Source organism: Erythrolamprus reginae, chromosome 3, assembly GCF_031021105.1.
Source record: "Erythrolamprus reginae isolate rEryReg1 chromosome 3, rEryReg1.hap1, whole genome shotgun sequence".
Lineage (NCBI taxonomy): Eukaryota > Metazoa > Chordata > Lepidosauria > Squamata > Dipsadidae > Erythrolamprus > Erythrolamprus reginae.
This window is the reverse complement of record NC_091952.1, coordinates 81,501,997-81,517,901: the sequence shown is the minus strand read 5'-3', so window position 1 is coordinate 81,517,901 and position 15,905 is coordinate 81,501,997. Positions and strand designations below refer to the sequence as shown.

The window sequence follows — 15,905 nt, the reverse complement described above, 5'->3', positions numbered from 1 at the left end:
AATGACGATACGCTGCTTGTAACGTATATCACTTACAGACACCATTTTGAAACATTGCTGCAGCTACGCTATCTGTCTGAAGAAACGTAAAATTTATACATGCAGTCCTGATAATTCCAATAATGTACAGTGAACCCTCGATCATCGCGAGGGTTCTGTTCCAGGACCCCAAGCGATGATCGATTTTTGGCGAAGTAGCGGTGCGGAAGTAAAAACACCATCTGCACATGCGCAGATGGTGTTTTTACTTCCACCGCCCTTCGCCCGCCCACCCCGTTGCTCGCGCCTGGGGTTTCCCCGCGCGCGCGCCGCCCGCCCACGCCATTGCTGGGGCCGCTTCCCAGCTGGGAAGCGAAGCTGGGGTCCCCGCGCGCGCGCGCCCGCCCACGCTACGAGCGGCATTTCACCTTCCCTCCCAGGCAAAAAGATGCCGGCATTCTGGGCTGATGGGGTCGGACTTCCCAGGCGGAAGGCGTGCCCCTCTCCCCGCATCTTTTTGCCTGGGAGGGAAAGTGAAATGCCGCTCGTAGCAGCTGCTAGAGCCGCCGGCATTTCACTTTCCCTCCCAGGCAAAAAGATGCCGGGGCACGCCTTCCGCCTGGGAAGTCCGGCCCCATCATCCCAGAATGCCGGCATCTTTTTGCCTGGGAGGGAAAGTGAAATGCCGGCGGCTCTAGCAGCTGCTACGAGCGGCATTTCACCTTCCCTCCCAGGCAAAAAGATGCCGGCATTCTGGGCTGATGGGGTCGGACTTCCCAGGCGGAAGGCGTGCCCCTCTCCCCGCATCTTTTTGCCTGGGAGGGAAAGTGAAATGCCGCTCGTAGCAGCTGCTAGAGCCGCCGGCATTTCACTTTCCCTCCCAGGCAAAAAGATGCCGGGGCACGCCTTCCGCCTGGGAAGTCCGGCCCCATCATCCCAGAATGCCGGCATCTTTTTGCCTGGGAGGGAAAGTGAAATGCCGGCGGCTCTAGCAGCTGCTACGAGCGGCATTTCACCTTCCCTCCCAGGCAAAAAGATGCCGGCATTCTGGGCTGATGGGGTCGGACTTCCCAGGCGGAAGGCGTGCCCCTCTCCCCGCATCTTTTTGCCTGGGAGGGAAAGTGAAATGCCGCTCGTAGCAGCTGCTAGAGCCGCCGGCATTTCACTTTCCCTCCCAGGCAAAAAGATGCCGGGGCACGCCTTCCGCCTGGGAAGTCCGGCCCCATCATCCCAGAATGCCGGCATCTTTTTGCCTGGGAGGGAAAGTGAAATGCCGGCGGCTCTAGCAGCTGCTACGAGCGGCATTTCACCTTCCCTCCCAGGCAAAAAGATGCCGGCATTCTGGGCTGATGGGGTCGGACTTCCCAGGCGGAAGGCGTGCCCCTCTCCCCGCATCTTTTTGCCTGGGAGGGAAAGTGAAATGCCGCTCGTAGCAGCTGCTAGAGCCGCCGGCATTTCACTTTCCCTCCCAGGCAAAAAGATGCCGGGGCACGCCTTCCGCCTGGGAAGTCCGACCCCATCAGCCCAGAATGCCGGCATCTTTTTGCCTGGGAGGGAAGGTGAAATGCCGCTCGTAGCAGCTGCTAGAGCCGCCGGCATTTCACTTTCCCTCGCTGCAGCCGCGCGCCCCTCGCCTTCGCCTCACCTGACGGAGCCTTCTCCGTCCCTTTCCTGCTGCACCGGTCTGGGGCCAAGTGGGCGGGGGGCGGCCGGGACCTTGCCTGTCTCCGCCGCCCGCATCGCCCCTCCGGCGGGCCGGCCTCCCCCGCCCGGCTCTGCTGCAAGCGCACGAAAAAAAAGAGAGAAGGCTTCTACCAGAAGCCGGGGACGGCGGGCAGGGGCATGAAGGATCTCTTGCGGGGGAAAAGCCGCTAGCCAGCTTTCGGAGCTCCTCCGCCATCACCCGCTTCTGGTAGAAGCCTTCTCTCTTTTTTTTCGTGCGCTTGGCGAGGAAAGGCAGGCGGGGAGGAGGCGACGGGGCCAAAGGGGGCCGAGGGAAGCTCGGCTGCGGTCGAGAGAGAAATGGCTTGGGCTCGCCGCAAGAAAAAAAAGAGACAGGCTTTTAGTTTTGGCTGCGGGGGGAGGGAATCCCGCCGCAAGGTAAGCTTCGGGGCGGGGCGGGCGGGGGCCCTTTTGTGCCAGTCGGGGAGGCGGTGGCGGCTGCAGCAGAGGCGGGCGGGGGAGGCCGGCCCGCCGGAGGGGGCGATGCGGGCGGCGGAGACAGGCGAGGTCCCGGCCGCCCCCCGCCCACTTGGCCCCAGACCGGTGCAGCAGGAAAGGGACGGAGAAGGCTCACTGGTAGCCCTTGCCCATCGCAGCGCCTTTGCTTCCCCCCCTCCCCCGCTGGATCCGGCAGCGTGCTGAGGGGAATTGCCGCGGACTGGAGGCAGTGAGGCAGACCGGCTCCGAGGCGAGCAGCCGGAGCTGCGCCCTCCTTCGCCCGCCAGGTGAGGCGAAGGCGAGGGGCGCGCGGCTGCAGCGAGGAGCCGAAGATCCGGGCGGGGAAGACCCAGGGAAGGTTCCTTCGTCCGCCTAGCAGCTGATCTGCTCGGCAGCGCAGCACCAGCGAGGAGCCGAAGATCTTCGGCTCCTCGCTGCTGCTGCGCTGCCGAGCAGATCAGCTGCTAGGCGGCCGCTCGAGAGCAAGAGGGGGAGAGATAGAGAAAGAGAGAGAAGGAAAGAAAGAGATGAGAGAGGGAGGAAGAGAGTGTGAAAGAGGAAGAAGCAACATAGAGAAAGAGGGGGAAGACCCAGGGAAGCCTCTGCCCGGCGGGGAAACTCCACCATCTACGCATGCGTGGAAGGGCACGCATGCGCAGATGGTGGAGTTTACTTCCGGGTTGAAAACTAGCGAAATAGCCCTTTCGCGATCCTTGAGGACGCGAAACTCGAGGGTTCACTGTATATCTAAAGTTTTGCATTCGTACCATTACTGTAGGCTGAGAAAAAAAATTGTGCATTACCTTCTGGGTGACCCTCGTAGATCATATCTGGACATATAGCAGTTTATTCTAGGTATATAGATTAGATTAGATTAGATTTATTGGATTTATATGCCGTCCCTCTCCGCAAACTCGGGGTGGCTCACAACAAGGTAAAAACAATACATAATAACAAATCCAATACCCACCAATCCAATTACAATTTTAAGCTAAAAAATTCATAAAAAACAACCCCAGAATATGAAAAAACAAGCACTGCTAACCTAATGGTGCCTCCTCAAAAATCTAATTTTGTCACCTGGGTCTACCAACTTTTATTCTCCATTTTCTTCCTTATTAATCATTCTAACTTAATTTTTACACATATTCATTTTCTATCCAGTAATAAAATTTCACCCATACATTATAATATTCTGTATCATCATAATATTCAGAGAGGGGCGGCATACAAATCTAATAAATTATTATTAAATTATTATTATTATCTTCCTGTCTTTAGTTTTCATTGTAAATCTATTCCTCTCTGCACGGTCCAAGATTTTCTTAATTACTTCTCCTTCAGAGAATCCAGCCCATTTTCAAAGCTGTTTTTTTCTTTTCTTGGCTTCTCTTTTTAACACCATCTCATTTGGTACAAATCTTAAGAATTGACTAGTTTGATTCTTGAGTCTATTTGCATACTATCTCCGGGACCGCCTTCTGCCGCACGAATCCCAGCGACCGGTTAGGTCCCACAGAGTTGGCCTTCTCCGGGTCCCGTCGACTAAACAATGTCATTTGGCGGGACCCAGGAGAAGAGCCTTCTCTGTGGCGGCCCCGACCCTCTGGAACCAGCTCCCCCCAGATATCAGAGTTGCCCCCACCCTCCTTGCCTTTCGCAAGCTCCTTAAAACCCACCTCTGTCGCCAGGCATGGGGGAATTGAAATTTTCCCTTCCCCCTAGGCTTATAGAATGTATACATGGTATGCTTGTATGTATGATTGGTTCTTTAAATTGGGGTTTTTTAGATTATTTTTAATATTAGATTTGTTTACATTGTCTTTTTTATTGTTGTTAGCCGCCCCGAGTCTTCGGAGAGGGGCGGCATACAAATCTAATAAATAAAATAAATAAATAAATACTTTCCCCCCAATGGTAGATTGGAAAGAATAGGTAGAGTTGGAAAAGAGGCCCAGCATGGATTCTGTTTTTTTTCCCCCCCAGTCCCTTCATCTACAGTTTCTGTAGGAGTTTTCTGTAGTTTTTTTTCTGCATTGCATGGTTGCATGCGGAATTAGGAAACGAGGCTGGAAAGTAGAGAAATGGGTCAGATTGGATCAGCTAAAGTTCATGTGTCATCTATATTCATCAGCTGGTAAGGAGAGTGGCAATCTGCATCACTGTACATTGCAATATTTTTGTGACAGTCCTTCATAAATTATGAAGAGAGCTTGCTGCCCTTGGTATACTTGAATAGACGTGTGAGTGCATTTCTGTTTGGTGCAGCGTACGAGGAGGCGACGAGTGAGAGACCCATGGGGAAACTGGTGCGACGCCAGAGATTTGGAAGGACAGACGTTTGAGGTAATAACATTTTAGACTCATAAACTTGCTTGAGTACATATAGAGCTAGGAGGATACCTTTTCGTGGAACACATTTCAACCACTTGTAGCCATGCCTCCAGGTGGGTCTTTCCATGTCCGGAGGTTGATGGAAAGGATGTTGAATGCCCCTCTTGATTGTTAGAATATCACTCCAACTTTGGGGGTTGTGTGAAGGTAGAGTTGGGGGAAAAACAGAAAAGGAAAAACGGGGGGGGGGGGGGGGTTTCCAAAGGAGTTTGGGGGGACGGGACCTTTTTCCTCCAATTTTTCTGGGTTTTCTCCAGGTTGGGTGGTTTAGAATAATGCACAGGGGCCACAGATCTGTAGCCCTTAAAAGTTAGAGCTCAGAAAAGGGAATATTTTTCATTTGACCATTAAAACATTGAACATGACATTTAACTATTAAAATCAAGTATGGGATTTTTGTGTTTTGAGATTGTATACCTCATAAGAAATTCAGAGTTGTGGCCATATTATTATATCTGTAAGCTTCTTTTGAATGCCCTATTACTGAGCTAGTGTGTGCTTTGATCTTGTTGATTATGACTTTCCAAGGCTTAGATAGCCTATGGATCAAAGTGCCATTGAGACCCAGTTTGGTATTGTGAGTTACGTGCTGGGCTATAGAACAGGTGTTTTGGAGTTCTGGCCCTCCCATAGCCGCGAAAGCCACCTAGATGTCTTTGCACTGGTCACTTTCTTTTAGTCCAAGCTATCTCACAGGTTTGTTGCTGTGCGGAAAATAGGAAATGGGAACCTTAGTTACATATGCCATCTTGAGTTGACCATAAATAAGGACGAACTAAAACTAAAGCAGACATACTTGGCAGAACAGTATATTATAAATTTAAAAATTGTCCTAACACAATCTACCAATGGAAAACTGCAGAAGGTTCATTCTTTTTACTGAGAGAAATTGTTTTGACTTCTATAGAGGGGATATGAGTGTTCCTGACACTTATATAAGTGCATTTGGCATAATGCTAGTTTAATTGTGGTAGCAGCTGTTAGCATTGGCTAGTGGGACAACTGAATTAAGCATTCTCCAGCTGACTCATTTCTTTGAGCGTAAGTATGTTTAACACTCGGTATTAGGTGGCAAAACATAATCCATATATTTTGTTTTTAGCATCTCTCTGCTGAGGAGCTAGAAAAGAGGAGAGAAGATCAAAAATATAAACTATCAAAAGCATTTAAAGGACAAAGACACACCAAAAGGTTTTTTTTTTAACTTTGTAAAATCTCTTTTGGAAAAAATTGATGGATGATATTTTAGGTTTGAAAGTTTTCTGTCAGAAGAATTTAAGATTAGTATTTGAGTTAAATTCATGCCACCCACGCTGCAGTAAAAAAATTGAAATATGCCCATGGAATTTTTCCCCTTATATATCAAAGTGCTTATTTGAACCATTCATGAACACTTGGGATATTGGAATTGAAACTAAAAAATAAAGAAATTATGCAGCATTAAATATTTTCTTTAAATTTTACAATTTAAGGCATTTCTTTTTTCACTCCATAGTTCATTTGATCCCTTTCAGCTGATCCCTTGCTGTTCCTACACAGAAGAAAAACCAGTAAGTATGATTTAGGAAAGATGAACAAGTTTTAGTTTCCTTAAGCAAACTTTTCTTATAGGTTTTTATCTTTTCAGGAGCCATTCAAAGTGGCAGTATCTGCAGAAGCACTTCTGATTATGGATTTGGTAAGGCTTGTTCTATTGAAATACCTCTCAAAATCGCTTTAAATTAGTTAAAAGAAAAGTTTAAGTCACGATTAAATAAAATAGCAATCTTTTTGGTGCATTATAAATTTATATTAATTAACTAATACTTGATGTAACTAAAATGGATTCTGCTATCCTGGTTAAATGCATACATTTTAGTACATGTTTAAGGTTCTTAATACGGATTTAGAGTGGAAATAAGCCTATTTTTGTTTTTATTGGCAGTTATATTAAAAAATAATGATGTTTTGATGTCTCTGAGAGAGTATCATAATTATGCCTGCAAATAAGTTTGTCTCAAATATGTGCTTTATATGACATCTTACATATGACACGTCTCATATAAGCTTCATCTTCTAACATATTTTCCTGCTTGGTTTACTTGTTTATCAACTAGGGACAGTAAATAAAACATATCAGTATACTTTTCCCTCTCTGAGGAGTTTGGTCAAGACAGAAACTTCTCATTTACAATTTTTCCATTTGTAACAATTCAAGAGACTGCAACTTTCATAGAGCTTTATCCTTGGAACAAACTTCCAGCATACGTGATAGATAAATCCACAGTAACTGAATTTAAACATGCCTGGGATAAACATATATCCATCCTAAGATAAAATACAGAAAATAGTATAAGGTCAGACTAGATGGACCACGAGGTCTTTTTCTGCCATCAGACTTCTATGTTTCTATGTTTCTATCACATAGGTTTCCAGTGTCTCTAAGTACAATACTTATGAAAATACCGTTTTCCCCAAAATAAGACACCCCCTATAATAAGCCCTGTTGGGTTTTTGAGTGCATGGCAGTAAGGCCAAGCGCTTATTTCAGGTTCAAAAAACGATAAGATGGGGTCTTATTTTCAGGGAAACATGGTAATTGGGATAAAGTGTCCCAATCTTTATAATACTACCTGATTTTTTCTTTTCTAAACATGATGAGGAGAGAATGAGAATGGGCAAAGACTGCCAACACTTTACGAATGACTGTTGAATGAGTATTATTATTTTCCTGTATTTTTAGCATGCTCATGTTTCAATGGCAGAAGTGATTGGTTTGCTAGGTGGAAGATATTCTGAAGCTGATGGAATAGTTGAAGTAAGTACCATATTTATTTTTAATTTTAAAAGGGCTTTTACCAATTCTATGGGGATGCTTTCCTATATTTCCTCTAGGGAAATAGAGAAACAGGGAAACAGTTCTGTTATTACTTCGGGAAATAATTTGGAATACAACTTTGTTAGAATTTATAGCAATACAACCAGCACACATGTAAAGAATTCAGCAGGATTCATTTATATAAGGAACTGCTTTACATACAATGATATAAATCATGATGCACGTATACAATACCCATGTAGCAGAAACCGCAACTAGAACTTAGAATCTAGAAGCACAAAATCAGCATAATCACAGAAGCTATATTGCAAGGACAAAGCAACTATTATATACAAATAAGTCAAGCTAAGCTACACCCAAGCTCCAAGCCATCTGGATCACCAAATAGTTCCCATTGGCTGACTTGTTACCATATCTATTCCAATTCATACACTCTCATACACTGACGAGAAATGAGTTACAGTGGACTAAATTGAACCAGAGTATATTAAAGTATCCATTTAGTAGCATCATCTTAAGAGCTTGATCGCTGTATATTTGGAACTCAGATGCCCATTTTAAAATAGAAGATGTTATTCAGAATTTTAAAAAACCCATTCATCTGTAGCATCCCTATTAAATCCTCCACATTTGTTAACTTACAGGTCTGTGCAGCAGAACCCTGCAATAGCCTTAGTACAGGCTTGCAGTGTGAAATGGATCCAGTATCTCAAACTCAAGCATCAGAGATACTTGCTGCTAGAGGTTATAGTATCATTGGATGGTACCATTCTCATCCTGCCTTTGACCCTAATCCTTCCCTACGTGATATTGATACCCAGGCAAAATACCAGGTAATCCCTGTTGAATGAAAGAGATAAAACTTAATAACTGTTAGAAATAATGTTGCTTATTTATTAGCCATATACAACTTTGAATAATAAAACCGCGATATGCCACTGTTATCGATACATTTGCATCCTGATTGATTATATGCAGAGTAGGAAAAGTATATATTTTTGTTCATTGCATTCTTATTTTTCTCCAGAGCTATTTTTCCAGAGGTGGCTCAATGTTTGTTGGAATGATTATAAGTCCTTACAATCGAAATAATCCTCTTCCATATTCTCAGATCACTTGTCTTGTGATTAGCGATGAGACTAGTTCGGATGGATCCTACCGTAAGTGGTTTTTAAAATAATCCTCTCTGTTATGGGTTCTATTTCAATGTGTTTTAAAAGCAGGCTTTGGAGAGATAAGAGAAAGAGCCACTATAATTAAGCTGTGCTTAATTAGAAACCTTGGGGGTGGGGAAGAAAAATATATGCTAGTTTTTACAAACGGAACGTTAATTAATGAATTTGAATCTAAGCACCGAGGGGCTAGTGTTACAGGAATCTGTGACCTGCATTTGCATTGATAGTGAAGCAAGCTTTGGGGGTGAAAGTAAGTAAGGATTCCCCTATCTAAATACCAGCCTTTATTGTAGACCAGCTCTCCAACACCTCAAAAATGCCCATGAAAATTGGAAATAGATATCAGTTTTAAGAGTATCTAACTAAAATCTGGATCGTGTTGCAAATATACTACACCCAGTTGTTCAGCCTTGTGATTGACAATGCAGCATTTATAGGCATATCAATGGTCATAACATCTATACACCCCAAATTGAAATTACACATTTTAAAAAATATACTGCTCAAAAAAAAAAGGGAGCACTTCTCAAATAAAAAAATATGCTGCTCAAAAAAAATAAGGGAACACTCAAATAACACATCCATGAATGAATGAAATATTCTCATTGAATACTTTGCTCTGTACAAAGTTGAATGTGCACAACAGCATGTGAAATTGATTGTCAATCAGTGTTGCTTCCTAAGTGGACAGTTTGATTTCACAGAAGTTTGATTTACTTGGAGTTATATTGTGTTGTTTAAGTGTTCCCTTTATTTTTTTGAGCAATGTATTTTAAAAATAAGACCAAAACTAACAATTGAAAAAAAATCCTATAATACTTCCTGGAGACAAAAATGTGCAAAATTATAGTATATTGTTCGATTTGGGTCTTTTGTTAAAAGCATACTTAACAAAGGGGGGCATCTGCGTAATTACCCTTGTGCCTGGCACCTGAAGAGTTCAGTTGTTTCGTTTCTTGTTTGTACTAGAATGATAAAACTCAGATTCAATCTGAAGTTCACAAAATGTCAGATGGTTGCTAGCATCTGCTTGACTACATTCAGTAACTAGTGCAGTATATAAATTATCTTTTTGTCTTTAATGGTCTAGAATCTAGATAAATGAACATATGGTTGTCTAAGTATCTGAAATGCCTGTGTACAGGAAAATGGTAGAAAGTAGATTTGGGGGCTTGAGTAATTTAGTTAAACCCGGTTCTTAAAAATATTATCAGCAGAGCAGCCTGGTTAAATTGGAAAAGCTAAGCAATAAGAGAACTTGCCTGTGGATTTTTAAAATCTGTATCTAGTGTTTAATCTCTTGATATTATCAATAATCCTTTGCAAATTGATATCCAAAGCATGAAGACAATTGAAGTTTGTATAAATTGTAGTATAGGATTATCTGTGATAGAAAGAGGGGAGGAAAAGAAATTAATATCAATTTCAATAATTAAAGGTTTGAGCATCCAAGATGTCGAATGTTTCCAGTTATAATCAAATGGCTTTATAGTTTGTATAATACATCTCATTTTTGAAATTAACAAGGCATGCATTTTCTGCTCAATTATACTATGGACAAGCAATTAAATGAGCAATTCGACACAGATTTGAACCTGATTTTAGAACTTAAGCTAATTTGGTCTGTAATTAAGATAATTAGATCAAGGTCTTGATGTTATAAACTAGTGTTGTGCATTTTTTTTATCAGAACAAATAAAGAAAAGTAAACAATAAAGTTTAAATCAAAGAAAGCAGCATTTTTGTATATTATTATGAATAATGTGATATATGTTTTAATGGCTTACAGGCCTGCCATACAAGTTTGAAGTGCAACAAATGTTGGAAGAGCCTCAGTGGGAGATAGTTTTAGGAAAAACACAGTGGATAATTGAAAAATACAGACTGTCTCATAGGTGTGTAGCTGCTTGCATTTTGGAATCTTTCAAGTTAGTCCAAATTAGTATGTTTTTCAATAAAAATCACTTTTATGTATCCACTGACATTGTCTTGCCATGTTTCATTCAATAGTTGTGTGCCCATGGATAAAATCTTCCATAGAGATTCAGATCTAACGTGTTTGCAGAAGGTAATCATTATAAAATTCTTTGTTTCTCACCTGAAATTTCAGGCAGCATAATTGTGCCTAGTTACTATAGAAATCTTGAGTTGGATTCTGATTTCAATAGACTTGTTCTAAATGTGACAGCTCATGGCATTAGTTTCCAGTCGTTTGTGTTAAGTGTATCTAAATCTGGATCCAACCTGTTAAATTTATTTATTAGATTTGTATGCCGCCCCTCTCCGCAGACTCGGGGCGGCTGACAACAGTGATAAAAACAATACATGGTAACAAATCTAATAATTAAAATCTAAAATAACAATTTAACATTAAAAAGTCTAAAAAGAAAAAAAAACCTCCAGTATATAAAATACATACAATATTAGAGAAATCATGCTAAAAATCTGTGAATTGGTGGTTATGTATTTACATATATTTACCAATTCTTTGCTGAGGCTTCCAAACAACTTCCTTTGATAAAATACTGAAATAAATGAAAGTTTTGAAAAATAAAATTCTCTTGGTAAAGTAAACTTGTCTTTAGAAATCTAGGATCTGGCTTTCTTGATTTTCATCAAGATGTATAAACCTTAAATATCTTAAAATGGTCAGAATTCTACCCCAACATTGTAGAAATGAATGTCTGCACACTGAGTCTTTTCACTATTGCCTTTTCCCATCAGTTGTAGTCTACATGATGTTGTTTACAATGATCTGTTGATTACATGAATTTGACATACTTCTACTTGAGGTTCTTCAGGTTTAGGGAGATCCTGTTTTTTAAACAGATATTTCACTTGGCACACAAAGCTTCCTCTGTGAAACAGTTGAAAAGTGAGGAGCAAGAGGTAGATTATATCTAATTCCATAAATTTTTAATGGTTCCTTTATTTGAATCAATGGAACTAAATATACTCTTATCATTCATTCAAGAGTCTGATTCACACTATACAGTAGACTGGGCTAATCAAAATAGGCTTAGCAACATTTCTAAACATCAATCACTATTTCAAAAGCCTCCAATCACCAACCAACACGCCCCCCACCGGCTGTAAATTCAAACTCCATGTAGACTATAACATGCTGCATAGTGAAATCCTTATGGAAATTTTGATATTATTATTATTATTATTATTATTATTATTATTATTATTAATTAGATTTGTATGCCGCCCCTCTCCGAAGACTCGGAGCGGCTCACAACAATAGTAAAAACAATGTCAAAGAACAAATCTAATATTAAAAAGAAACCCATATAAAACCCCTCATTTAAAACCAAACAGCACATACATACCAATTATAAAATATAAAAGCCTAAGGAGGTGTCTCAGTTCCCCCATGCCTGGCGATATAGGTGGGTCTTGAGTAATTTACGAAAGACGAGGGTGGGAGCAGTTCTGATCTCCGGGGGGAGTTGATTCCAGAGGGCTGGGGCCGCCACAGAGAAGGCTCTTCCCCTGGGGCCCGCCAAACGACATTGTTTTGTCGACGGGACCCGGAGAAGGCCAACTCTGTGGGACCTTATCGGCCGCTGGGATTCGTGCGGTAGCAGGCAGTTCCAGAGATACTCTGGTCCAGTGCCATGTAGAGCTTTAAATAAATGATGTAATAAGAAGCATTAGTGTTGCAACTCTCATTTTAACAAGTCTCACAAAATTTACCTCAGTTCAATGAAAAAGAGGCAGAGAAGCATAGAACACATTTCTTGGAGACATGTTTGCGAAGCTATTGATATGGCTTTCTATATATAGAACGTTTGCATTGGGTAATGTTTGACATACCTCTAGCAGAAGTATTTGAAGTACAAAATACATTAACAAGCTGGCTATTTGTCATGAAGAATGTTCACAAAAACAATTTATTGAATCTGTGGTATACATTTGTGAGTACAAGTAAATAAATTTAGACATAAGGCCTTTGTTTGGTTAAATAATCATAGTAAATGCATATTTGCTCACCCTGTTACCCCCATAACTCCTAAATGTTATTTCAGCTACTCTGACATTATTTTTTGTCTTTATTCTCCTATTTTAAAACTAGCTTTTGGAGTGCATGAGGAAGACTCTGGACAATGTAGCCAATAGCTTCATTGCGGAAGAATTCCTGACACAGTTAGAAAACCTGTTCCTTTCAGCCTACCAGAATGAAGAATGGACCGATACTGCTGAGGAAAATAGCATGTGTCCAAATGACCTGCCAACATGATAACACTGGAAAGAAAAATTGACCACTTTATAATGAAGTGGCCATCGTTGAGAGTAACTGAATCCAGTGTGGTTGAAGAAAATTACTGTTAATGAAAGGCAGTACGAAGCAATCATGGTGAACTATCTGACCTCTGGCATAACTTCTAATCTTCTAAAATTACAGTTATACAGCAGGAAAATGAACCATTTACCAGCCCACTACTTAGGTAGAAGCTGTCCATCGCTCTAAAAAATTGAAGTGATAATGTTTTACATGGACCAGGCGCTATTAGCTCAATGGTGAAATAATTATATTGCTATTCTGTTTAGGAAAATCCACCATGTTATGTTTAATGTATATTCCCTAGAGGCTGTCAAGTGCATTTCTTCTATTTTATAAAATAAGCTATACCATATCCCAAAGGTTCTTTTTCAAGAGGCAACTGGACTTTTTTGTGGGTTTTTTTCAAGACGTTTTACTTCTCATCAAACAAGCTTCTTGAATGAGAAGTGAAACATCTTCAAAGAAAAACTGGAAAGTCTTCAAGACTTCTTGAACAAGAACCTTTGAGGCAACCATGATCTGGATGACTGAAAATCTCTGCAGACAGCACGCTATGCCATATTTTCAGTGAAGGGCTACCAAACTTTTTACTACCACACTGTGAGCGTGGCTTATGGAGGACGCCCTGCATTTTCTTTCAACATCTTTCAATGCAAATTGGATGCTCTGGGGTGGAGCTCCATTTTCACTGCCCCACTGCGTTCCCCCCCGGCAGTAGCCCACCCTTGCATATTTTATAAAATACGCTTTACCATATCCTTCTGAAAAGGCAGCAATCAGTTTAAAAACGTATCAGAATTATGGATAATCTCAGCCTTTCATTTCTTGGTTGTTGATTCATGCCGATAGTATTTGAAGCGGAAATTAAGGTTGGGTTCATCTTTGTACTACATTGTGTATAACTGAATTGAACTGAACAGAAACAGATTTGTGGAATTTAGTATGTCTATAGCAGTGATGGCGAACCTATGGCACGGGTGCCACAGGTGGCACTCGGAGCCGTATCTGATGGCACATGAGCTGTTGTCCTACCTCAGCTCCAACGTGCATTGTGTGCTGGCCAGATGATTTTTGGCTCACCCAGAAGCTTTTGGAGGGTGTTTTTGGCTTCCAGAGAGCCTCTGGAAGGATGAGAGAGGTTCTTACCCTTCCCCAGCACCAGGGAAGATTTTGGAGTCTGAGGAGGATGAAACACAGCCTATTGGGCCCACCAGAAGTTGGAAAACAGGCCATTTCCGGCCTCCGGAGGGGGTGAGGGAAGTTCTTTTCGCCCATCTCAAGCATTGAATTATGGGTGTGGACAATCACGCATGCATGATAGTATGCACACACGAGGGAAAAAAGGTTCACCATCACTTGTATAGAATAAGATATTCTTAATGGTATGGATCTGAGAAAAGAAACCAAAAAACAACACCCCCAATTCTTATTCAAGTTCTAAACTTTGGACCCACAACATTAAATGCATATATACAGTAATACAAGGGAGAAAGACTTTGTCTAAAGGCATAGTAGAAAGTAATCTGAAAAATTACTTTACAGATCTATTTCTTTTTAATTTGGATAACATCATCTCTAGGCTAATGTGCTGTATCTTCATCCCAGCCTTTCTTGTTCCATTGTGAAGCCACGTTCCTTCAATTGTGATTGTGGTGGTGTGCAAATTGTGCAAGTACTGCTGAATTGTGAATTTATAGCTCTTTCTCACTGAAAGTCAGCACGTATTTGATTTAGTTGATTGTATGTATGGCTCCTATATCATACCGTGCCGTATAGAGTTGCTTTGATATGAAGTCTAGTCCTTACATTTGTTCCATTTCCCAGGCTTATATGTCAAATTGCATGTGATATTATGACTTGTATGTCCTACTGAGATCCTAGCATGGCACTGAAACCACTGATTTCTAGAAGGAAAGAAAAACCTCCTAAAATATATATGGAATTTGCAAGTCATTGCAATATCATTTTATTTAAAAATGTTTACATTTTTATTGTGTGTAACGAATGTTGTAAATAGTGTGCCTTTGTACAGAAAAAATGGCTGAACTATTTTACTTTCATGTAAAATCGTGGTACAAGTATATTTGCCCATTGTGTGTCCATTTTTATTTGGAAGTGAAAGGAATTAATAGAAGAGGCTTTTCCTGGTAATGTTGTATCTCCTTAATGACAAGATTTCCTTGTTTCAAATTAGGCTAAAAGGAACTTTTCATATAAAAGAAACGTAATACTGTACATGGTAGGTTTCTTTGTGGTTGACTCGTAGGATTGCATTTCAGAGCTGAGGGGCAGAGCAGTTCCATCAGACCTAGCTTATGCTGTCAATTGCAAACATATTCTTAAAAAGCACATTGTAGGTTTCTAGCTGCACCTGCTGCAAAATTGGGATTTTTAAAAAAGAAAACCTGTTGACTATTCATCATGTATAAATATTCCATAAAGGACTTATCACTCCGGCCATTAAAAATGGGTGCCTGAGTAATTGTGTGCTGTAATTAGAAACAACTTATTTATAATGACTTTCTATGGAGACTCTATAACTTGCTGCCGAAGAATAGCTATTGCTCATAAAGGCCCGTAATTGATTGTGCTTCAAACTTGGGACAGAGCCACTAGAGGGCGCTATGCAACAACGGATGCCTAATAAACTCCCGTGGGGCCTAGAGAATAGTACTGCACTCTTCTAATTACTCAGAATTTAACTAAACAAAAACAGTGTTTTATAAAACCATATAGCTGGGAGGAACCTGCTCCAGAAATCTCACTTTTCCACATCATAGAAATTTGAATAATGGGATTGGGATTTCACTATTCCCACAACTCATTCTGAGGGGAAAAAAGCTTAGAGCTTGAATCGTTGGACTGCTGCTGCCTTTTATTTAAAACAACATCAAAAACAGGAGAGTTGGGATATGCAGGTGAAATGTCAGTTAGTCTTCTCCGCTAATCTTCATTTGCCAAAACGGCCATCATTTTCCTTTCAAATGTACTGTACAAAAAGACAAGCAGAGTACATATTTATGAGGTAAATGGAGTCGGGCAAAGTGCTTTCTGCAAAGAGAGATTAATATAGGCCAGTGATGGCTAA

The 15,905-nt window shown here is 41.2% G+C and overlaps 1 protein-coding gene across 3 annotated transcripts in view; it reads left to right on the top strand.

Moving 5' to 3' along the window:
- MYSM1 (Myb like, SWIRM and MPN domains 1) overlaps positions 1-14,900 on the top strand; it is a 31,060-nt gene extending 16,160 nt beyond the window's left edge. For all 3 annotated transcript variants that reach the window (XM_070746007.1, XM_070746006.1, XM_070746008.1), the window contains 10 exons: positions 4,408-4,485; positions 5,636-5,724; positions 6,029-6,083; positions 6,161-6,211; positions 7,256-7,330; positions 7,996-8,184; positions 8,379-8,511; positions 10,316-10,421; positions 10,537-10,594; positions 12,608-14,900. In XM_070746007.1, coding sequence (XP_070602108.1) covers positions 4,408-4,485; positions 5,636-5,724; positions 6,029-6,083; positions 6,161-6,211; positions 7,256-7,330; positions 7,996-8,184; positions 8,379-8,511; positions 10,316-10,421; positions 10,537-10,594; positions 12,608-12,772 — 999 coding nt within the window. In that variant the 3' untranslated portion in view covers positions 12,773-14,900. The remainder of the gene's footprint in view (positions 1-4,407; positions 4,486-5,635; positions 5,725-6,028; positions 6,084-6,160; positions 6,212-7,255; positions 7,331-7,995; positions 8,185-8,378; positions 8,512-10,315; positions 10,422-10,536; positions 10,595-12,607) is intronic.
- Positions 14,901-15,905: the final 1,005 nt, after the last annotated feature.